A 24,168-nucleotide genomic window follows, 5' to 3' on the forward strand; every position below is an offset into this window, starting at 1 on the left:
GACTTAGTAGCTGATTAGCTGAACCTAACTTATGTGCCTGCTCCCAAGCTTGTGCTGAGATGGAGAGAAGTAGGATCGTGCCTCTCTGGCTTCTGTAGTGGGGAGTTAGCTTTATCTTCCATTAGGAGAATTTTTTAAAATGGAGATTGGGATTCTTTAAGGAAGTGAGTGTGTGTGTGTTTATGTGTACAGGGATGTGTGTTGGGAGGGTGGATAGTGGATGTCAGGCACTCAAAGGATTATAAGTTTCCTCTGTATTCCTTCTGTAAAATGAAGGGATTCACTAAAACAGTCTCAAAGATAAGATTTGGACCAGATTTTATGGTGGAGTCATGACTGATTGGCTAACTCAACTCCCATCCCCAACCCCATCTACCTTGCTTGCTTCTGTTACTGAGGCAGGAAAATCAAGAAACTTCTTTTTCCTTCTCTTAAATATAAGGAAACAATCTGGCCTTTGAGATATAACTGGAAGTTTGTTGGGTCTTGTTAGGAAAGATTTCTTTTTCACTTTCCTCTCAAAAGGGATGAATGCCACTAGTGTCCTCAGGGGGATTCCCCTTTTTACTGCTATAAATGCAGACGTGATGCCAGGAATTATGACAGTCATCTTGTCACCATTAGGCAACAGCCATGATGATGGAAGTCTTATGAACTGTGATAGAATAGAAAAATAGAGCTTAGATCTATATTTTTGAGCTGCTGAACCATCTCCACCTTTAAACTTCCTGCTATGTGAGAAAATCATCTCCTACTTTTAAAAGTCAATCCTATTATTTTTCTATTATTTGCAATCAGAGAATTCCTCACTTCAACAGATTATTAAGTATTATACACATTTAGTGACGGTAGAGATTAATATGGGGCTATGGTATAAAGAGATATTATTCTGTCTAACTAGATTTCCATTCCTTCTGAATTGTGAATGACCAAATCTTGGCAATTCTTTATGGCACAGCTTAAATGCCATATTCTTTACTAGAAATGTGATTCCCTTTATCCCATTCCCTGCATCTTTACCCACCCCCTCAACACTATCCTGAATCTTGTGTTCAATCTTGCTTTTCTTCTTCTTTTTAAAATAGTGTTATTGTACCTACTTATTAAAAAGTCTATTTTAACTTAATTTTTATTATTTTAATTTTTTTCCTTGTTGGTTATTTTAAATATAGCAGTGTGTACATGTCAATCCCAAACTCCCTAACTGTCCCTCCCCCATCCCTCCCCCTTGGTAACCATAATTTTAATTGCTTTGAACTTTACAAAAATATATCTTGGTATATTTAATCTTTTGGATTTACTTTTTTCAGCTAATACTGTATTGCTAATATTCATTTATATCGTTGTGTGCCTTAGTTATTTATAGCTGTATAACAAAATATCCTCAAAGTTGGTAGCTTAAAATAGCACATTCAGTATCTTACAGTTTCTCTGGGTTAAGAATCAGGGCACAGCTTAGCTGGATCTTTTACTTCAGGGTCTCTCACGAGGCTGCAGTCAAGGCGTTGCCTGGGACCACAGTCATCTCAAAGTTAACTGGAGCAGATCCACTTCCAAACTCATTTAGTGGTTGGTGGCAGAATTAAATTCCTCACTGACTATTGTACCGAGGGCCTCGGTTCCCTCTGGCTGTTGGCCGGAGGTTACCAGGAGGTGGGGTAGGGTCATGGGAGCCATATCAGAAGCTGCCTTCCACATAGTGTATTACTGTAATTTCTTCATTTTAACTACCATATACAATTTTGTGTGAATATGCCACAGTTTATGCTCCTGTTCATAGGCATTGGATTTTTTTTCCTGCCCAGGATTTTTGCTTTTATGAACAGCTACAAACATTTTTGTACACATGAGGGAACCATGCTACTCTTCTCTGAATCATCCCCAATTTAATGTGTTCTGACAGAGTGAGTACTATTAAGACTTACTTGATTAACTTTACCAGGACTTAATCTGGTCCCTTCTAAACTCCCATAGCACTTCATATTTTATGATTCTTAGCACTTGTCACCATTTATTACACTTATTTTGTACATGTCATATTTTCTCCTTTGTAATAGTAAGTTGTTAAGGGCAGGAAATAAATTTGATTTTTCTTGGTAATTTACATAGTGCCTATACAGCACTTAGTATATTAGTAGGCTTTCAGTAAGTATTACTGAGTGAATGAATTCTGTCTAAATGTCAGTGCCTGATTTTTAAGTTCTTAATAATCTGGCTTCAGTGATCCAGCTGTATTTCTCACTTCTCCCCACCACGGACCCTTGTTTAGGCAGGTGAGCCTCTTTAACATTCTCTTTCAATCTTTTCCTAATGAATCTCACCCAGGTTGATATTTCTTCTCCTGTTCCTACTGAATTTACTGTTTATATCACACATTCAGCATTTTAGTATATATTCAGGCAGTGTGTTGGTGCACAATAAACTTTATTGATTGAATGGATGCAGTATCTTATTTTATAACTGGTTTATTTTGAACCAGTTAAGTACTTTCATTTCATTCAGTTGACTGAATGTCAGTTGAGTGATCAAACAAATAAATAAATAATGATTTGTTTGAGTAGATTTCTATTACTTTTTTTGGTCTCAGGTATTTTTGGAGTTAATGGAGTCAGAAGGACCCCCAGAGTCAGAGAGTTCAGAAAAATCAATATTTTTCTCACAGCAAGAAGAAGAGGAAGAAGATGATAATGAAGAAGAAGAAGAATCCAAAGAAGCAGAGGAAACTGTCACCATTAATCCCCTCTTACCCCCTGCTCTCACAGGGGATGTAGAAGGTTTGCAGAAGATTTTTGAGGATCCTGAGAACCCTCACCATGAACAGGCCATGCAGTTACTCTTGGAAGAAGACATTGTTGGGAGAAATTTGTTGTATGCAGCTTGCATGGCTGGGCAAAGTGATGTGATTAGAGCTTTAGCCAAATATGGTGTGAATCTGAATGAAAAAACCACCAGAGGTATTTCGTCTTTTTTCTCTTATCAGTATTACTTATGACTACCTAAAGATGCTATGTATTATCTTTAAATTTGGATAAATTTGATGTGCCTGCTTTATATTTTGCATATGTTATGTGTGTGTGTGTGTGTGTATACACACATATGAATGTGTGTATATGCATGTTGATGTATTTAGTATAGCATAGTAGTTAAGAACACAGAATTCACTATTTATTAGCTGTGTGACTAGGGCAAGTTACTTAATCTTTTTGTGTCTCTGTTTCATCTACAAAATGGGGATGATTGTATTTTCTTTATAGGGTTTTCCTTATAGGTTATGAAGATTAAATATGATAAATATAAAGTTGGTATACAGTAAATGCTCAATAATATTATTATCTCTTTCCTTTGAAGATTTATTTTTTGTAGTCATTATCCAATTAACTCTTTAAATTCAGTCACTTGTTTTTTCAGATTGCAAATATAAAACATGGTCATTGTAGAAAATAAAACAATGATCTTTAGCAAATAGGGACTATACATTTTCTTCATGCTCACATGGAACAATTTTAAAAATTGATATGTTAGGCCATAAAGGAAGTGTCTACAAATACCAAAGAATCCGTAGCATGCAGTCTGTGGTCTCTGACAACAATAAAATAAAATTAGAAAATAGTAACAAAAAGATAACTGAAAATTCCTATGATTTTGGAAACAAAAGCACACTTTAAATTATCTGTTGGTGACAAAAGATATAATAGAAATTATGAAATATTTAAGTGGCAACAGGATCTAGTTATGTCAGAACCTGTGGAATAAAACTAAAATTCTAATTTAATGCATATATTAGAATATAAGAAATATTGAAAATTAGAAAGCAGTGTATTTAACTCAAGGAGTTAGAAAAAGAACAACTGAAAATCCAAATAAAGAAGAAGAGAAAATAATAGAGTAAAATAATGACATTGAAAATAAAGAAACAATAGAGAGGGAATTCCCTGGTGGTCCAGTGGTTAGTACTCCACTCTTCCACTGCAGGTGTCCCAGGTTCAGTCCGATCCCTTGTTGACTAAGATCCCTGATCCTGCAAGCTGTACAGTGCAGCCAAAAAAACCCACCAAAAAACAAACAAACAAACAAAAAACCACAATAGAATCAACAAAACCAAAATCTGGTTTAGTGAAAAAGAGTTGAAAAACCTTTGATAATATTGATAGTTTTTGATATGTGTTATAAGAAAGAGAGAACATAAACAACATTTGGAATTTTAAAAATGAAGCATTCACACAGGAAAAACTAAGATTTAAAAAATTCCTAGAAAGTATCATAAACAACTTCGTGACAGTACATTTGAAAACTTGGATGAAATGGACAATTTTCCAATAAAATATAAATTACCAAAATTGATTCAAGAAAAAACTAGGAACTTGACTAGAACAATAGTTATTTAAAAAAATTGAATAAGTAATCAAAATCTGCCTCATTGTCCCACCCCCACCTAATTTCAAACTCAAATGTTTTAAAAGGTAAGGTTTACTACACTTGTAGGGAAGAAGTAATCTCTAGCTGATACAAAGGTTCCAGAGAATGTAAAGAGAGTTGGAAAACTACTTAACTTATTTTATGAGAGATAACTTTTATAGCAAAACTAGTTAAGGACAGCACTAGAAAGGAAAATTATAGGCCAGTCATTTAATAACACAGATGCAAACATCTTAAATAAAATATTAACAAATTGAATCTAAGATTGTGTGTTAAAACATTTATTGGACTAGGTTGGGTTTATCCCATTAATGCAGGATGGTTTTAACATTAGAAAAAAATGTTAGTGTAATTCACTACATTAAAAGATTAAATAAACAAAACCACATGATCATATCAATAGATGTAGAAAAGTCTTTTGAAAGAAAATGCAGCACTCGTTCATGATGAAAGCTTTTAGGGAAATAGGAACAGAAGAAGCCTTAAGGCTATTGAAAACCTGAAGCAAACTTACCTAGTATTGAATCTTACCTATGACTTGGGCAAATTATATAACCTTTCCATGCTACAGTTTCTTCACCCAAAAAATGGGACTGATAGTAATATCTAAAATCATACTACGTAAAAGAAAATGAGAGCCCCAAATCAATATCTGACAGTGTGCCTCTAGTACTATTCAAGGAAGGTGGTGTTCTGACTAGTTGATATGAGTATTGCCATCCTCTTGTTAGGTATTTTCCAGTGTGTGGATATAGGTGTACAGTCTTTCAAGTTTGATGATGTGCTCTAAGATAATCCATTTCTTCATTCTGATATCATGCTTGCCATGAAATCTTGTTTAGCAGAGGTTGAAGGTGCATCCTGCTTGCTTCTTGCTGCTTATAGTAAAATGGAGAAGGGAGAAATTGAGAGAACTGGTAAATTAAAAGGAAACAGGACTTGATGATTTGGAAAATTCTAAGCTTATTTGGCATTCCATGAAGATGATTTTATAATGGAAAGTATGCATGAACTGGCAAACCTAATTGTACCAATTTGGCAATTATTATTTTAATCATTATAAAATAATGAATTACATTACAGTTTACCAGTAAATTTCTTGTTTGGTTGGTATTGACTCAGTTCCCATGAGCTTGTTCATGTGGGAGAACAGATCAATTCAGGGTTTTTTGCATTTTTTTGGGGGGAGAACATTTATGTTCTACTCTCAGCAAATTTCAGTTATACAATATAGTTATTAACTATAGTCATCATGTTATACATTAGGTCCTCAGACCTTTTTCATCTTGTAACTGAAAGTTTGTACCCTTTTACCAACCCCTCCCTGTTTACCCCACCCCTCAAGCCCCTGGTAACCACTTTTCTACTCTGTTTCCATGGGTTTAACTTATAATTTTTATTTTAGATTCCACATATAAGTGATACCATGCAGTATTTGGCTTTTTCTATCTGGCTTATTTCACTTAGTATAATGCCCTTGAGGTTCATCCACGTTGTCACAAATGACAGAATTTTCTTTTTTTTTTTTAAAGGATGATAATTGTGTGCGTATATGTGAACACCATTAGTTTTTGGAACATAAGAAGCCATTGGCCTAAAATTAAGGGACTTCTGGTTGAAGAACTGCAGGTAGATATCTCTAAAGTAAGAAGATGTATGCCGTTTATTTGTGGATGATACTCAGATGGATAGGAAGGAAAATGATTTTCCAGGATGGATCACATTTGCTTTCAGGATTTCCCTTCCTTTTAAATACTGAAGAATTGGACACTTTTGATCCAAAGGGAGGCGAATGAAACAGTTCTTACAGTCTCAGCTCTCTGTACTACTGACTTCTGGTGTATTGGGAAGTGCCTTTTTTTCTGTTTGAGCCAAGGACAGGTGTGTGCAGTTTGCAGTTTATTGATGGTGGAACCTCCTCTGGTTCTGGCAAGGCTTTGGTCTCTAAACCTGGCCATACTCAAAACAGGCATGATCAGAACTAATTACTGTTTTAAACTCTGTCTTTCCATACAATCAGCAAACATTTGTTAAGGATGGAGGACTAGCCAGGTCTTGTGCTGGGAACTTGGGAAAGATGAATGAATTCAACAAACTTGGACAAGTTCACAGTTTAGCAGAAAACAGATGTGTAAATAGATAATTAATATACAGTGGGACAGGGTACAGTGATAGCTCAGAGGAGAGATTAGTCAACTTTACGTGGAAGTGTTGGACATGGTCAAGGAAGGCTTCACAGAGGAGGCACTATATTGAATTTTTTTTTTTTTTTTTTTTGGCTGCACCGCGCAGCATGCGGGATCTTAGTTGCCTGACCAGGGATCGAACCCGCGCCCCCTGCAGTGGAAGCGCGGAATCTTAACCACTGGACTGCCATGGAAGTCCAATATATTGAATCTTGAAGAATGACCAAGCGTTTACCAGACAAAGGAGGTTGAAGGATTGGTCATGGCAGGCAGTATAGTAACTGTAGTATCAGATTTTAGTGTTACAATATTGTTGTTATTCTGGTATACTTACCCACTATTTTAGGTAATGAAATACTGGCCTTTTTATAGGTGTAATAGTTTTATTTGGTATTTAAAAAATATGAAATCAGAGTCATTTATGGGTTGAGAACAATTTCAATGATTTAATTGCTCAGTGTATATAAAAAGACAAACTGAAGATTACAAACTTAAATGGTTCATATTGTGGTATTACAAAATTTCTATTGTAAGAATAATTCTTAAGTTCACAAACTTCCCAAACAAGTAGAAGGTGAATCTCATAGTTTTGAAATTGATCAGGAAACTGAAATGGAATCTCTCTGTGTATATGTGGAAACTAAAAAAGACAAATATGAACCAGCAATGTTTTCTTTGGCGATAAAGATTACAACTTACTCTCAATAAAAGATTGCAGTTCTATCAAAAAAGCAAAAAGCTGTTTGGAGATATCTCTCTCTTTTAAAATAAGAGTTGAGGTAATTCGAAGGAAAATATTTGGTATTGGTTTATAACTACTTCCAACTAATGTTGAGTGAGAAAAACTTCAGTAGCTGAAAAAATTTGTACAGAAATATCCTGTTGATACCATTGACACACTTAAAAAATCAAATAATGTTTTATTTGCAATTTTCATGATTATAGTTTCTTCATTTTTATAGTATTTGTGTTTTTTAAAAATTAATTAATTAATTAATTTTTGGCTGCATTGGGTCTTTGTTGCCGCGTGGGCTTTCTCTAGTTGTGGTGAGTGGGGGCTACTCTTTGTTGTGGTGCGTGGGCTTCACATTGCGGTGGCTTCTCTTGTTGCAGAGCACAGGTTCGAGGCACGCCGGCTTCAGTAGTTGTGGCACGCAGGCTCAGTAGCTGTGGCGCGAGGGCTTAGTTGCTTTGCAGCATGTGGGAGCTTCCCGGACCAGGGCTCGAACCCGTGTCCCCTGCATTGGCAGGCGGATTCTTAACCACGGTACCACCAGGGAAGTCCCTAGTATTTTTTAATCTTTAATTTTGATTTGTTTTATCTGACAATTTATATTGCTAATAGAATGACAATATATACTTAATATTCCTATTTGATAGTTATGCTTTTATCTGATATCTTATGCTTATACATTTTTGTATTTAAAGTGTATTAGTGGGCTTCCCTGGTGGCACCACGGTTAAGAATCCACCTGCCAATGCAGGGAGCACGGGTTTGAGCCCTGGTCTGGGAAGATCCCACATGCCATGGAGCAACTAAGCCCGTGTGCCACAACTACTGAAGCCCGCGTGCCTAGAGCCTGTGCTCCACAACAAGAGAAGCCACCACAATGAGAAGCCCGTGCACTGAAACAAAGAGTAGCCCCCACTCGCCACAACTAGAGGAAGCCTGCATGCAACAATGAAGACCCAACGCAGCCAAAAAATAAATAAAAAGTAAATAAATAAATAAAAAATAAAGTGTATTAGTTACACTAATTAAAAAAATGAATTCTGAACTCAGTTTTACAAAATACCAGTATTAATGCTAAGTAAATATAAAATTTATACTTCTATTTTTTATTTTTCTACTGTAATTACTGTATCAGTCAGAAAAAAGCAGCATATGCAAAGTTATAGAGACATGAAACAACAGGATTTGGGGAATTCAAAGAGTCTGGTACTGCTGGTGGTACGCAGATTGTGAAAAATAGGTGAGTATTTTGTTCCATGGCCTATTACTTGTTTGTGACTATCATCATCGGAGTTTTTGGATTTTGACCTTATTAATGACCTTCATCAATTTATAGCAACCTTGAGAAAAGTACTTATACTCTCCATGCTTTTGTTTCCTCATCTATAAATGAGAAAAATACTCGTGCCTACGTCATAGGATTGTAGTGAGGATTAAATGAGTTGATACTTGTGAAGCACACAGAACAGTGCCTGCATAGAGGAAAAAGATTACTTTTCTTCTTGTCTGATCTTTTGCCTTACTGTGAACTATCTATTCAGTTGACTCTATTTAGTAACCAGTAGTCTTCCACAAAGAAATTATTTTTCTCTTAGAACCAATCCCAATTTTTCAGAATTCCATTTATGGTCCCTTTCTTCCTGCTGGGATTTCTAAATGTAGCCTTCTGTATCTCTCTTCTGGGATCAAATACTCATTGCCAATATTATGGGAGAACTTTAGGAAAATCCCCTTCTTGTCTGGATGCTTTTGAAATCATCTTATTTAAATGTTCTTCTTTTCCTGGGAAGGCTATGGGGTTCATATAGTACAAAGATCTGTGTATTTTCTTCCAGAAAACACACCATCTCTCACAAGGGGAAAAAGAAAACATACAATGGTTTTTTTAAACCCATGGTTTAAACCCATAGGTTTTAAATTCCTTGGTCAAAGCCTGTGTCTGTTTAGAAATCATGTTTTCTTGTTTTTAAACTATGTATATTAAAAAAATAGGAAAAAAAATTTAGATGTTATTGCTGGCCTGGCCTGTAACTTCAGCCTTGAGAAAAGCAATATCAGGACCCAGAATATCTCATTTGGAATGGCCTCCTGCTCCTACTATTGCAGTGTCCTTTCCGTAGATAGTGTCCCCCTCTCCCAGCAAACCAGGGGCCCTGGGCCGTTTGGCTGAAGAAATGCATCTTCGGAAGGCAGGAACAATGAGGGTTGGTATCTGGGTATTTCTTGGCCCTCCATTTTGTAGGGGCTAAAGCCATGATCATATTCTTGGGCCCGTCTTTATCTCTTGGTGTTCTGAAATGTCTCACTGTTGTAACATTAAAAAAAAAGAGTTGGGCCAAAGAGGGGAGGTAATTCCACTTTTGGCTGACCCTGGAGTAGCTTACTTCATGCTCCTTTTGATTCCTTATTAATTCTTTATTATCCCTTCTGGTTATGATAGCCTCAAGACAAAGATAGTTTACAACTTGGTCTGAGACCCAGGACTGTGGGAATGTGGTAAATAGGGAGCCAAGGGGGAGGTTTCTGGAAGGAAGTGGAGGAGTCCTTGTTCTCTCTTTCCCTACTCTAACCAGTGGCACACATTTGAGTGCTATTTCCTTTTCCTTATAAACCTTTTATTTGGCAACAGATCTGGGTTTGATTTTGCTTTGGCTGCTTACTACCAGTGTGGCCTTGGGCAAGGTATAGTCTTTCTGATCTGCACTTTCCTCCGTATCCTTTAATGGGGCTGATAATACCTACCTCATAGTGTTAGTGGAAGGATTAAATGAAGTAGTAGCCCATAAAGTACCTAGTACTTAATACATTTAATACATGCTAGTTCATTCTTCTGCTCAACTCTTCTTGTAGTACTACATGCCTCTTTGGCCAAGTTAAGTGAATCACAAATGTATCCTCGTGGGTAAGTTAAAACAATCAGTTTTGACTTGATTTTTTTAAACCAGTCTGAAAACATTTTAAAGATGCCGCCCATGTTTTTCACCTTTACAATTATATCTCATGGTAGTTGCCTCAGTAAATCTTAGAAATAACTTTCTAATTGGATAGTTCATAATTTCCATTTTAATTCAAATGATTAATTTCCAAACCAAAGGCATACCAGTTGTAGTAATTTGTATGATTGTGTTAGCGATAATAGAGTAATTAGAGTTGATGCAGATTCCTTAGGCTAAAGTCATAGGTCTAATTGTGTTCCAGTAGATGACTGTCAGGGCGATTGCCATCTTCCTTAAGAAGATGTTGAAGAGCTCGGAGTTCAGATTGCCTGTGTTGGTGCCTTGTGTTCATCATTTACTGGCTGTGTTCCTTGGGCAAGTTTAGCTTCTCTGGACCTCTGTTTCCTTATCTGTAAAATAGGGATTATGATAGTTCTGACCTCATGGGGTTTTTATGAACTAAATGAATTTACTGTATGTAAAGCACTTAGAATAGTGCCTAGCCTGTAGTAATTGTTCAATACCTGATTGCCATTGTGATCTTCTAGTCCATAAAATAGCCTAAAACAGCACAGTCTTCTTGACCTGACCATCCTCATTCTATTTGTTAGGTTACACACTCCTACACTGTGCTGCAGCCTGGGGTCGTTTGGAAACTTTGAAAGCACTGGTGGAATTGGATGTTGATATAGAATCTCTGAACTTCCAGGAAGAGCGAGCTCGAGATGTTGCTGCTCGGTATTCCCAGACTGAGTGTGTTGAGTTCCTGGACTGGGCAGGTAAGGAGCTCACAAGGTAGGGAAAGTAGAAAGTAGAAAACTGACTCAAGTTACAGGGTTATAGGCTATGTATTTAACAAAGCAAAGAGGTGATAAACATTTTCACCTTCTATCAAGATGTTTTATTTGTAGGCCTAACCATAGTCACTGGTGGTGATAATATGTGAAATCTGCCTTTTTTGTTGTTGTTGTTGCTATTTTGCTATTGGCCTAAAACATTGTACTTAATAGAAACTATATTGGTTGGAAGCTGGTTGATTTATCACCTTCTAACAATTTCACCAATAATTTTCTATAAGAATATATGTATAAAATATGTTCAAGGCCATTTTCTGAGAGACCTAGGCAGAGTGGACCATTTCTTAAATGTTTAAAAAAAATGACATACTTGAGGAATATATTTGATTCCCCAGGTAGAAACAATTGTAATAAGTTAAAATGGTTTGTAATAAGTTAAAATGGTTTGCAAAATTAATCTATGGTGGTAGAAGTCAGAATAGCAGGTATCATTGTGGCATGAGGGGGGCTTCTGGGGCATAATATTTTTTCCTTAATTTGGTTGCTGTTTACAAGGTGTGCTCATTTGTGAAAATTCATTGAGCTGTACACTTATAAATTTTGCACTTTTCTATATGTATGTTATACTTTAATCAAAGGTCAAAAAACTATGTACTGTTTTGAGTTTCACTAATATTTTTCTTACATCATTTCTGTAATCCTGTAGAATAGAGCTTAGAGATTTCACGAAGATATACCTGTGTAATTACATAGGCATACAAACATTGGTTAAAAAACTAGTACTAAGGAAGTTCATGGCATTCATTTTACATAGTTATCTGCATTTGTGTTTTTTTAGCAAGCATTTATTAAATGCCCACTATGAGCATAGCACCGTTGTGGTACAATTAATTGTTCCTGCCCTCTGGACATTTGTTAGGCGAGGGATGATAACCTGTAGACACACTCTAGAGTTAAATAACAATATCAGAAAGACTATAATTAAGGGTTAAAAGGGGCAGAGCAAGTGGTACATGCTGTGGGGTGGTCAGAGAACATGAAGTCAGAGCATGGTGGAGTTGAGGTGGGCCTTGAAGAAAGGGTGGGATTTGCATACACAGTGTAAGGGGAAAGAGTGTGAGCAAAATCTTATGAATGAAAGTGACATGTTGGGGAAGAAGTGATGAGATTGCCTTACTAGAATAGCAAGTCATAATTTACACAGCTAGGCTACGACACAGGCAGAAGTACATGGGCTTTTGAATCAGATTGCTTGAGTTTAAATACTGGTGTCTCTACTTGAAACCTATGTGACCTTGGACAAAATACTTAAATTCTTTATACTTCAGTCTTAATTTCCAGAAAAGGGAGCCAATAATAGTTCTTACCTCTTGCGGGCATCGTTGTGAGAATGAGATGAGATGATATTAAGCACTTAGCACAACGCCTGGTGTGTGATCACACTCGAAGAATGATGCTACTATTATTACAGTCAGATTATACTCCCAAATGTCAGGCTAAGGTGATTTCATTTCTGTAGCTGTTGGAAGCCACTGAAAGATTTTACGTAGACGAGGCAGAGGTTTAGAGTGATATTTAGGAAGATTCATATGGCAGCCATAAGGAGCTTGCTTATTAGTAAAATGAGAAGGGTACTGGGAGAATTAATAGAAGTAAGGAAATTGAGGGAAGGTAGCATATTTGGGAAGAGAAAGATGAGTTATACTTTGTAGATTATTTTATACGTAATTGTCCACTTGTATTGAATATTTTCTAGGGGCATTATTTCTGTCAATACCTTTGATTTTGTGATTTTATATATATATATGTATATATATATATATATGCAAAAAGAAAATAGCGAAGAATTTAATTGATCCCTTCATGAATAGTTATTGTAGGTGAAATTCACATTATATAATTTAAAATCCTTTTTTTTTTAAACATCATTATTGGAGTATAATTGCTTTACAATGGTGTGTTAGTTTCTGCTTTATAACAAAGTGAATCAGTCATACATATACATATGTTCCCATATCTCTTCCTTCTTGCGTCTCCCTCCCTCCCACCCTCCCTATCCCACCCCTCTAGGTGGTCACAAAGCACCGAGCTGATCTCCCTGTGCTGTGCGGCTGCTTCCCACTAGCTATCTATTTTACATTTGGTAGTGTATATATGTCCATGCCACTCTCTCACTTTGTCACAGTTTACCCTTCCCCCTCCCCATATCCTCAAGTCCATTCTCTAGTAGGTCTGTATCTTTATTCCTGTCTTACCCCTAGGTTCTTCATGACTTTTTTTTTTCTTAGATTCCATATATATGTGTTAGCATACGGTATTTATTTTTCTCTTTCTGACTTACTTCACTCTGTATGACAGACTCTAGGTCCATCCACCTCACTACAAATAACTCAATTTCATTTCTTTTTATGGCTGAGTAATATTCCATTGTATATATGTGCCACATCTTCTTTATCCATTCACCTGATGATGGACACTTAGGTTACTTCCATGTCCTGGCTATTGTAAATAGAGCTGCAATGAACATTTTGGTACATGACTGTTTTTGAATTATGGTTTTCTTAGGGTATATGCCCAGTAGTGGGATTGCTGGGTCATATGGTAGTTCTATTTGTAGTTTTTTAAGGAACCTCCATACTGTTCTCCATAGTGGCTGTATCAATTTACATTCCCACCGGCAGTGCAAGAGTGTTCCCTTTTCTCCACACCCTCTCCAGCATTTATTGTTTGTAGATTTTTTTTTTTTTTTTGTGGTACACGGGCCTCTCACTGTTGTGGCCTCTCCCGTTGTGGAGCACAGGCTCCGGACGCGCAGGCTCAGCGGCCATGGCTTACGGGCCCAGCTGCTCCGCAGCATGTGGGACCCTCCTGGACAGGGGCACGAACCCGCGTCCCCTGCATTGGCAGGCGGACTCTCAACCACTGCGCCACCAGGGAAGCCCAATTGTTTGTAGATTTTTTGATGATGGCCATTCTGACTGGTGTGAGATGATATCTTGTTGTAATTTTGATTTGCATTTCTCTAATGATTAATGATGTTGATCATTCTTTCATGTGTTTGTTGCCAATCTGTATATCTTCTTTGGAGAAATGTCTATTTAGGTCTTCTGCCCATTTTTGGATTGGGTTGTTTGTTGTTTTGTTATTGAGCTGCATGAGCTGCTTGTAAATTTTGGAGATTAATCCTTTGTCAGTTGCTCCATTTGCAAATATTTTCTCCCATTCTGAGGGTTGTCTTTTCGTCATGTTTATGGTTTCCTTTGCTGTGCAAAAGCTTTTAAGTTTCATTAGGTTCCATTTGTTTACTTTTGTTTTTATTTCCATTTCTCTAGGAGGTGGGTCAAAAAGGATCTTGCTGTGATTTATGTCCTAGAGTGTTCTGCCTATGTTTTCCTCTAAGAGTTTGATAGTGTCTGGCCTTACATTTAGGTCTTTAATCCATTTTGAGCTTATTTTTGTGTATGGTGTTAGGGAGTGTTCTAATCTCATACTTTTACATGTACCTGTCCAGTTTTCCCAGCACCACTTATTGAAGAGGCTGTCTTTTCTCCACTGTATGTTCTTGCCTCCTTTATCAAAGATAAGGTGACCATATATGTATGGGTTTATCTCTGGGCTTTCTATCCTGTTCCATTGATCTATATTTCTGTTTCTGTGCCAGTACCATGCTGTCTTGATTACTGTAGCTCTGTAGTATAGTCTGACGTCAGGGAGCCTGATTCCTCCAGCTCCATTTTTTGTTCTCAAGGTTGCTTTGGCTATTCAGGGTCTTTTGTGTTTCCATACAAATTGTGAAATTTTTTGTTCTAGTTCTGTGTAAAATCCATTTTTGAAGAATGACCCATGGCATTTAGAAAACACAATCCAGGAACAAATTTTGCTGTAACTTTTCTGAAAGTTTGGGGCTTATGGTGTTAAGTTTCATTGGTTTTGTTATCAAATGCAAGTCCCTGTGTCTGACATGCAGTGAGGCCAAACAATACCAAAACGTTGGAGTTTGGAGCACAGAAAGGTTTATTGCAGGGCCATGCAAGGAGGTGGGTGGCTTATACCTTAAAAACCCCGAACTCCCTGAAAGCTTTCAGCAAAGCCCTTTTATAGGAAAGGTGAGGGAGGGTCATGGTTAGTTGTTGCAAACGTCTTGGTGTCAGATTCTTTGTTCTTGAGGTCAGGTCATGGTCAGGTCATGATGTTCCTGTAAACCTCCACCAAAATAAACATTATTCTGTGTTCTGACAAGGGCAAGATCCCAAGGCTGTACTTTCATCCTCTGAGGTCCAGGCCTGGCCAAGAGGAGGGGTCCCTGCATGAGCCGGTTACCCTGCCGGGGAGCGTTTGTCCAGCACCCAGTCTGAGTCCTCCCACCAGTGCCCAGCCCCGGCTGAGGAGGCAGATCTCAGCTGGCGGAACGCTTAGGGCCAGGTCCCCAGACCCTGCCCAGCCGTCATCACTGAGGAAGTCAGGTGCCCAGGACCAACTGGCCCTCTGACTCCTCAGGGCACCCAAACAGTGGCCGGGACCCATGGAGATGTCACTGCCCTTTGGTCGAGGAGGTGGGGATGGGGGAGAGATTCGTTGCTGCTTCCAGGCCTGGGCCTGGCCAGTGGGCGGCTTTGGCGAGTGCTCTGGAGCTCTGCGGGACATAACCCTCAGCCTGTCCCTGGGCCTCCCAGCTCACCTGCCAGGCCCGAAGCCAGAGGGCCTGGAGGTCCCGAGGGAAAAGGACGCGATCCACCTCTCACTGCACTCTCTGCCATGAGGACCACTGTGAGGCTGACTGTTGGCAGAGCGGGACCTCTAACCGCCAAGCCAACGGTCATGCTAAAGGCCGCGTGCCTGCCCCACTTTCCATCTCCCTCATGTCCATCTGTTTAGTTTGGGTCCTTACAGTCTTAGGGGAATTAGACCTACCATTTCCTAGTGATGAAGATAAGAAGACTATAATACTATAAACTAGTCTTCTGTTTCCAGATCAATGATGGGATTGCAAGGATTGGCGCTTCATGGTAATGTAGCTGTGAAATGTCAAAACACAAACTACGCAACATAAAATGTAACATTTGTTTAATTCAGACTGAACAAGAGTATAAACCACTTCCATTTCTTGCTCTAATGATGAGAGGTTTACGGGGCTGAGGACTCCCTACCCAAGAGACTCCTCGATACTACTGAAAATTTGACTATTAGAGATAAATTTCATTGGGTCTTCGAGGTTCGTAGACTTTTGAAGTGTTCAAGGGTCCTCCATTAATAGAGATACATATAAGTGTTCTCTTAGAGGGAATTAGTTGACAGTTCAGAGCTCTGAAGGTACGGAGCAGACATTCATGGACATGTGGGAGTAGGGTTGTGGTTAGGCAAGAGTGGAAGTAAGTAGGGGAGTGGAAAGTGGAACCATAAACAAACTTTTAATAATCCACAATAACCCAAGGCAGGCACTGTTCTCTTCTGTTATTTATAAAGACTGTAGCATTATCTATTACTGTACAAAGGATTGTTTTTTTAAAAGTTTTTTTCCCCTTATATTGATGGGAGGTATATTATAGATCTGGTATATTTTTCTGGGATTCTTCAACATGTTGTTAAGAAAATCTGTCCTAGTCTCAGACCAGTCTCTCAGCTTTTGTTTGGAAAATATGGAAACCATATTTAAAAAAAAAATTGAGGTGACTGATCAACAAAAGTGTGGAATATTTAAAAAAACTGAGGCATCTTATCAACAAAAGCTTGAAATTAAAAAAGTGTTGATACTTAATTCCTCATTTATTTTACTGAAAATGGAAACATTTATACTTAAAAAAATTAATCTGTTCCTTAGTATTTCCATACCATTTTAACAATATGAGATGGGAAATTAAACGTCTCAGTGTGGCCATAAAATTTGCTCAGGAAACTAAGAAAAATCACAAATATTATTTAAATCAGAGATTTACTGAAACACTAAATGAAGATTCTGTTCTACACATTGCTTAATGATTAGTAATCGAACGCATTGAAAAGGACAAAGCACTTAAACATGAAGCAGTGATCGTATACAGTCTTTCCCCATTACTTTTAGTGAGTATGGAGCCGTTTTAGCTGAATAGAAATAACTGTTCAATCCAGACTTTGTTGGAAGGTTTCCTTAAAGAACCTGGCAAAAAATTTACAAAGGATGCCAAAGAACGATTTTTGTCCTTACATGAGTTCTCGCAATAGATTTCCTGTGTAGTCTTCATAATGGACTGAGCTATATTTGCATATGGATATGTCTAGTATCCTCTGGCTCCTTCTTCTTCACTCTTCTTCCCCTTTAGTTTTTGGTGCTTGACTTTCTTAGCTGGAGGATGATGGGACACCTGATTCAGGTACTTGGGGATCATTGATGTTGTGGCCACCGGTCTGCAGAGTATTTGGTCAATGTCATAGATGGGCTGGCTTTCTAGATCATTACCAGCTGTATCTAAGGAGGCTTGTTTCTTCAGTTAAAAGGAGAAAAAAACATATTAGAGATTTTTTTATTACTGTAGTTCAAATTAAATTTGTTTTCTGGATATATACACTTAAACTCCAAATACCACATGTTAGTTATTTATGCAAAGAAAAAGTTACTGTAGATGAAAGGTATAAATGCAGAAGAAATGCTCTTTTTTATATGCCCTTGTATAAGGTTATAGCGATCATTATCACCATCGGCAAACATTTAATAAGTACTTTCTGTGATTAGAGCATTCTGCTGGGAGGAATTATTTGAATATTAGTAAAATATTTTCCTTTACTAAACAACCTTAAGGTATAATGTGATAAAGTCATAGTAATTTTATAAATATCTAATTGTTGTGAAGGTCAATGAGCTTTTAAGATTGCCTCAAAATATGGTGTCACTGGCAAAGTGGGAAATTAGTTTAAGAGTGCTATTTTCCAGAAAGTTATACTAAAATTAGAAATTAGTTTGCAGTCCATTAAAAAAATACATGCCAACTTTTGTATACTTAGCTTTCTTAGACAGATCGGGAAGGGATCTAACAAAATGTCATTCCATATCCTTAATTTTATGGATCAGGCAGCTGAGAAAGATACAATGACTTACCTAAGGGCCCAGACAGATACCTTCACTTCCTATGCATTCTATTCACTGTAGCTCACTACTTTCTTGGTGTGTTTCGTAACTTAAAACAATCTATCTAAAATTAACAGGTTATTTTAAGGACCTTCTAATTGAGTACACCTTTGTTGAACACCTGACATATGCAAGAAACTGCTACATGCTGGGGATGAATGGTGGAAATTGGGGAGGTTATGAAGAAGAATAAGACATGGTTCTTTCTCTCAAAGAAGATGATAATCTTATCTTTTAAACTCTTTGATATTCTATAACTATTATTATTTGCATCACTAATTCACCTTTTTTTTGTGTTTCTTCCATTTCAGCCACAGGTAATGAGCAGATAAAACAGACAGGATTGAAAAGAGAACTTGTACTAAAATATAAATAAGATGTAAAAGACACTGAAATATATCCGTACTAGCAAAATTGCAGCATAGTTTGTTCAGAGGGTAAGGTAGACAGTGAGATGGAGAAGGCTTAACTTTCAAATGATGTGTTTCTTCTGGAAAAATCTCCCATCCAACCTTTGTCCAGGTAGTACCATCACAAATGCAGAAGCTCTCCCTGAAGAAGCAGATAAACAACAGAGGAAAAATCAGGGATAGTCCTTGAGAAGGCATCTTTCTTTCTCAAAGGGAAAAAGCATTTATAGTCAAAAATTGGTTACAGACAGAGCAGAAATGCCCTGAGTATTAGTTAACATGGTGTTCCAGTCAAAGCACTGAAGATACTTTTACTGGTCAGCAAAATATACACTGATGATCACTGTAACATCATCAGTCATAGTGATTCAGGGATAAATTCAGTGATGTCATAGAGAACCACACTGGACTGAAAAGGTGTTGCCTAGCCAATCACCTTGGATTTCTTAGGAACACTTTTTCTTGTTTTTTTCCAGAATAGTTTGAGCCTCTTCTGTTTTCTGAAAAACAAATACTTTACTAATATTTTGCTAGCTAATAAATTTAAATTGTCATTATCTTAATAGAATTTCATGGAAACAACTTACCTATATCCTTTCCAACCCTTTTTTTTTTTACATCTTTATTGGACTATAACTGCTTTACAATGGTGTGTTAGTTTCTGCTGTATAACAAAGTGAATCAGCTATATGTATACATATATCCTCCCAAATCCCCTCCCTCTGCATCTCCCTCCCACCCTCCCTATCCCATCCCTCTAGGTGGTCACAAAGCATGGAGCTGATCTCCCTGTGCTATGCGGCTGCTTCCCACTAGCTATCTATTTTACATTTGGTAGTGTATATATGTCCATGCCACTCTCTCACTTCGTCCCAGCTTACCTTTCCCCTCCCAGTGTACTCAAGTTCATTCTCTATGTCTTTATTCCTGTCCTGCCCATAGGTTCTTCAGCACCATTTTTTTTTTAAGATTCCATATATATGTGTTAGCGTACAGTATTTGTTTTTCTCTTTCTGACTTATTTCACTCTGTATGATAGACTCTAGGTCCACCTCACTACAAATAACTGAATTTCGTTTCTTTTTATGGCTGAGCAAAATTCCATTGTGTATATGTGCCACATCTTCTTTATCCATTCATCGGATCTTTGTCCATCCATGTTGATGGACAGTTAGGTCGCTTCCATGTCCTGGCTATTGTAAATAGCGTTGTAATGAACATTGTGGTGCATGACTCTTTTTGAATTGTGATTTTCTCAGGTTATATGCCCAGTAGTGGGATTGCTGGGTCATATGGTAGTTCTATTTTTAGTTTTTTAAGGAACTTCCGTACTGTTCTCCATAGTGGCTGTATCAATTTACATTCCCGCCAACAGTGCAAGAGGGTTTCCTTTTCTCCACACCCCCTCCAGCATTTATTGTTTGTAGATTTTTTTTTTTTTTGCGGTACGTGGGCCTCTCACTGTTGTGGCCTCTCCTGTTGCGGAGCACAGGCTCCGGACGCGCAGGCTCAGCGACCATGGCTTATGGGCCTAGCCGCTCCGTGGCATGTGGGATCTTCCCGGACTGGGGCACGAACCCATGTCCCCTGCATCGGCAGGCGGACTCTCAACCACTGCGCCACCAGGGAAGCCCAATTGTTTGTAGATTTTTTGAAGATGGCCATTCTGACTGGTATGAGGTGATACCTCATTGTAGTTTTGATTTGCATTTCTCTAATGATTACTGATGTTGAGCATCTTTTCATGTGTTTGTTAGCAATCTGTATATCTTCTTTGGAGAAATGTCTATTTAGGTCTTCTGCCCATTTTTGGATTGGATTGTTCGTTTTTTTTGATATTGAGCTGCATGAGCTGCTTGTATATTTTGGAAACTAATCCTTTGTCAGTTGCTTCGTCTGCAAATATTTTCTCCCATTCTGAGGGTTGTCTTTTCATCATGTTTACAGTTTCCTTTGCTGTGCAAAAGCTTTTAAGTTTCATTAGGTCCATTTGTTTATTTTTATTTCAATATCTCTAGGAGGTGGGTCAAAAAAGATCTGTGATTTTTGTCATAGAGTGTTCTGCCTATGTTTTCCTCTAAGAGTTTTATAGTCTCTGGCCTTGCATTTAGGTCTTTAATCCATTTTGAGTTTATTTTTGTGTATGGTGTTAGGGAGTGTTCTAATTTCATTCCTTTACATGTAGCTGTCCAGTTTTCCCAGCACCACTTATTGAAGAGGCTGTCTTTTCTCCTTGTGTATTCTTGCCTCCTCTATCAAGATAAGTTGACATATGTGCGTAGGTTTATCTCTGGGCTTTCTATCCTGTTCCATTGATCTATATTTCTGTTTTTGTGCCAGTACTATACTGTCTTGATTACTGTAGCTTTGTAGTATAGTCTGAAGTCAAGGAGCCTGATTCCTCCAGCTCCGTTTTTCTTTATCAAGATTGCTTGGGCTATTCAGTATCTTTTGTGTTTCCTTACAAATTGTGAAATTTTTTGTTCTAGTTCTGTGAAAAATGCCATTGGTAGTTTGATAGGGATTGCATTGAATCTGTAGATTGCTTTGGGTAGTATAGTCATTTTTACAATGTTGATTCTTCCAATCCAAGAACATGGTATATGTCTCCATCTGTTTGTATCATCTTTAATTTCTTTCATCAGTGTCTTATAGTTTTCTGCATACAGGTCTTTTGTCTCCTTGGGTAGGTTTATTCCTAGGTATTTTATTCTTTTTGTTGCAGTGGTAAATGGGAGTGTTACCTTAATTTCTCTTTCAGATATTTCATCATTAGTGTATAGGAATGCAAGAGATTTCTGTGCATTAATTTTGTATCCTGCTACTTTGCCAAATTCATTGATTAGCTCTAGTAGTTTTCTGGTAGCATCTTTAGGATTCTCTATGTATAGTATCATGTTATCTGAAAACAGTGACAGTTTTATTTCTTCTTTTCGGATTTGGATTCCTTTTATTTCTTTTTCTTCTCTGATTGCTGTGGCTAAAACTTCCAAAACTATGTTGAATAAGAGAGGTGAGAGTGGGCAACCTTGTCTTGTTGTTGGTCTTAGTGGAAATGCTTTCAATTTTTCACCATTGAGAACAATGTTGGCTGTGGGTTTGTCATATATGGCCTTTATTATGTTTAGGTAAGTTCCCTCTATGCCTACTGGAGGGTTTTTATCATAAATGGGTGTTGAATTTTGTCAGAAGCTTCTTCTGCATCTATTGAGATTATCATACGGTTTTTCTCCTTCCGTTTGTTAATATGGTGTATCACATTGATTGATTTGCGTATGTTAAAGAATCCTTCCATTCCTGGGATAAACCCCACTTGATCATGGTGTATGATCTTTTTAATGTTCTGTTGGACTCTGTTTGCTAGTATTTTGTTGAAGATTTTTGCATCTATGTTCATCAGTGATATTGGCCTGTATTTTTCTTTCTTTGTAACATCTTTGTCTGGTTTTGGTATCAGGGTGATGGTGGCCTCATAGAATGAGTTTGGGAGTGTTCCTCCCTCTGCTATATTTTGGAAGAGTTTGAGAAGGATAGGTGCTAGCTCTTCTCTAAATGTTTGATAGAATTCGCCTGTGAAGCCATCTGGTCCTGGGCTTTTGTTTGTTGGAAGATATTTAATCACAGTTTCAATTTCATTACTTGTGACCAGTCTGTTTTTATTTTCTATTTCTTCCTGGTTAAGTTTTGGAAGGTTATGCTTTTCTAAGAATTTGTCCATTTCTTCCAGGTGTCAATTTTATTGGCATATAGCTGCTTGTAGTATTCTCTCATGATCCTTTGTATTTCTGCAGTGTCAGTTGTTACTTCTTTTTTTTAAAATTTATTTTATTTTATTTATTTTATTTTTGGCTGCATTGGGTCTTCGTTGCTGCACACGGGTTTTCTCTGGTTGCGGTGAGTGGGGGCTACTCTTCGTTGTGGTGCACAGGTTTCTCATTGTGGTGGCTTCTCTTGTTGGGAGCATGGGCTCTAGGTGCGCGGGCTCAGTAGTTGTGGCTCACGGGCTCTAGAGCACAGGCTCTGTAGTTGCTCCGCAGCATGTGGGATCTTCTCGGATTAGGGCTCGAACCCATGTGTCCTGATTTGGCAGGGGGATTCTTAACCACTGTGCCACCAGGGAAGCCCCTGTTACTTTTTCATTTCTAATTCTATTGATTTGAGTCTTTTCCCTTCTTTTCTTGATGAGTCTGGCTACCAGTTTATCAATTTTGTTTATCTTCTCAAAGAACCAGCTTTTAGTTTTATTGATCTTCGCTATTGTGTCCTTCATTTATTGTTATATTTATTTCTGATCGGATTTTTATCATTATTTTCCTTCTGCTGACTTTGGGGTTTTTTTGTTCTTCTTTCTCTAATTGCTTTAGGTGTAAGGTTAGGTTGTTTATTTGAGATTTTTCTTGTTTCTTGAGATAGGATTGTATTGCTATAAACTCCCCTCTTAGAACTGCTTTTGCTATATCCCATAGGTTTTGGGTGGTCATGTTTTCATTGTCATTTGTTTCTAGGTATTTTTTGATTTCCTCTTTGATTTCTTCAGTGATCTCTTGGTTATTTAGTAGTGTGTATTGGGGTGTCTGTGAACTTACTATGCTTGTAGGCAGCCTCTCTGCTAATGGGTGGGGTTGTGTTCCTGTTTTCTAGTTGTTTGGCATGGGGTGTCCAGCACTGGAGCTTACTGGTCGCTGAGCGGAGCTGGGTCTTAGCGTTGAGACGGAGATCTCTGGGAGAGCTCTCGCTGATTGATATTACGTGAGGCTGGGAGGTCTGTGGTGGCCCAATGTCCTGAACTCGGCTCTCCCACCTCAGAGGCTCAGGCCTGACACCCGGCCAGAGCACCAAGACCCTGTTAGCCACACACTCAGAAGAAAAGGGAGGAAAAAAAGAAAGAAAAATAAAATAAAATAAGTTACTAAAATTAAAAAATTAAAAAACTAATAAAAAAAAAAGAGAGCAACCACACCAGTAAACAAATCCACCAATGATAACAAGTGCTGAAAACTATACTAAGATAAACATAAAAATCGGAAACTAGTCTGTTGCATACAGCAAACCCCAAGTCTACAGTTGCTCCCAAAGTTTACGGCCTCAATTTTGGGACGATTTGTTGTCTATTCAGGTATTCCACAGTTGCAGAGTATATCGAGTTGATTGTGGAGATTTAATGCACTGCTCCTCAGGCTGCTGGGAGAGATTTCCCTTTCTCTGTTCACACAGCTCCTGGGGTTCACCTTTGGATTTGGCCCTGCCTCTGCATGTAGGTCGCCTGAGGGCGTCTATTCTTCACCCAGACAGGAGGGGGTTAAAGGAGCAGCTGATTAGGGGGCTCTGGCTCACTCAGGCTGGGGGGAGGGAGGGGTACAGTAGTTATAATTCGAATGCGGGGTGAGCCTGTGGCAGAGGCTGGCGTGACGTTGCAATAGCCTGAGGTGCCCCGTGTGTTCTCCCGGGGAAGTTGTCTCTGATCCCAGGACCCTTGCAGTGGTGGGCTGCAAGGCTCCTGGGAGGGCAGGTGGGGATAGTGACCTGTGCTTGCACACGGGATTCTTGGTGGCTGCAGTAGCATCCTTAGCATTTCATGCACGTCTCAGGTG

At 38.1% G+C, this 24,168-nt stretch overlaps 2 protein-coding genes across 3 annotated transcripts in view; one reads left to right on the top strand and one right to left on the bottom strand.

Moving 5' to 3' along the window:
- The first annotated feature begins 2,592 nt into the window (after positions 1–2,592).
- ANKRD45 (ankyrin repeat domain 45) overlaps positions 2,593–24,168 on the top strand; it is a 53,777-nt gene continuing 32,201 nt past the window's right edge. For both annotated transcript variants that reach the window (XM_082834658.1, XM_082834659.1), the window contains exons 1-2: positions 2,593–2,954; positions 10,883–11,050. In XM_082834658.1, coding sequence (XP_082690784.1) covers positions 2,603–2,954; positions 10,883–11,050 — 520 coding nt within the window. In that variant the 5' untranslated portion in view covers positions 2,593–2,602. The remainder of the gene's footprint in view (positions 2,955–10,882; positions 11,051–24,168) is intronic.
- TEX50 (testis expressed 50) lies at positions 17,320–18,775 on the bottom strand (the record flags this gene model as incomplete). Its single annotated transcript, XM_082832495.1, has 2 exons — positions 17,320–17,532; positions 18,452–18,775. 2 exons carry the CDS (start codon positions 18,773–18,775, stop codon positions 17,320–17,322), a joined length of 537 nt encoding a protein of 178 aa, XP_082688621.1.

This window comes from Leucopleurus acutus, assembly GCF_964270905.1.
Source record: "Leucopleurus acutus genome assembly, chromosome: 2".
Lineage (NCBI taxonomy): Eukaryota > Metazoa > Chordata > Mammalia > Artiodactyla > Delphinidae > Leucopleurus > Leucopleurus acutus.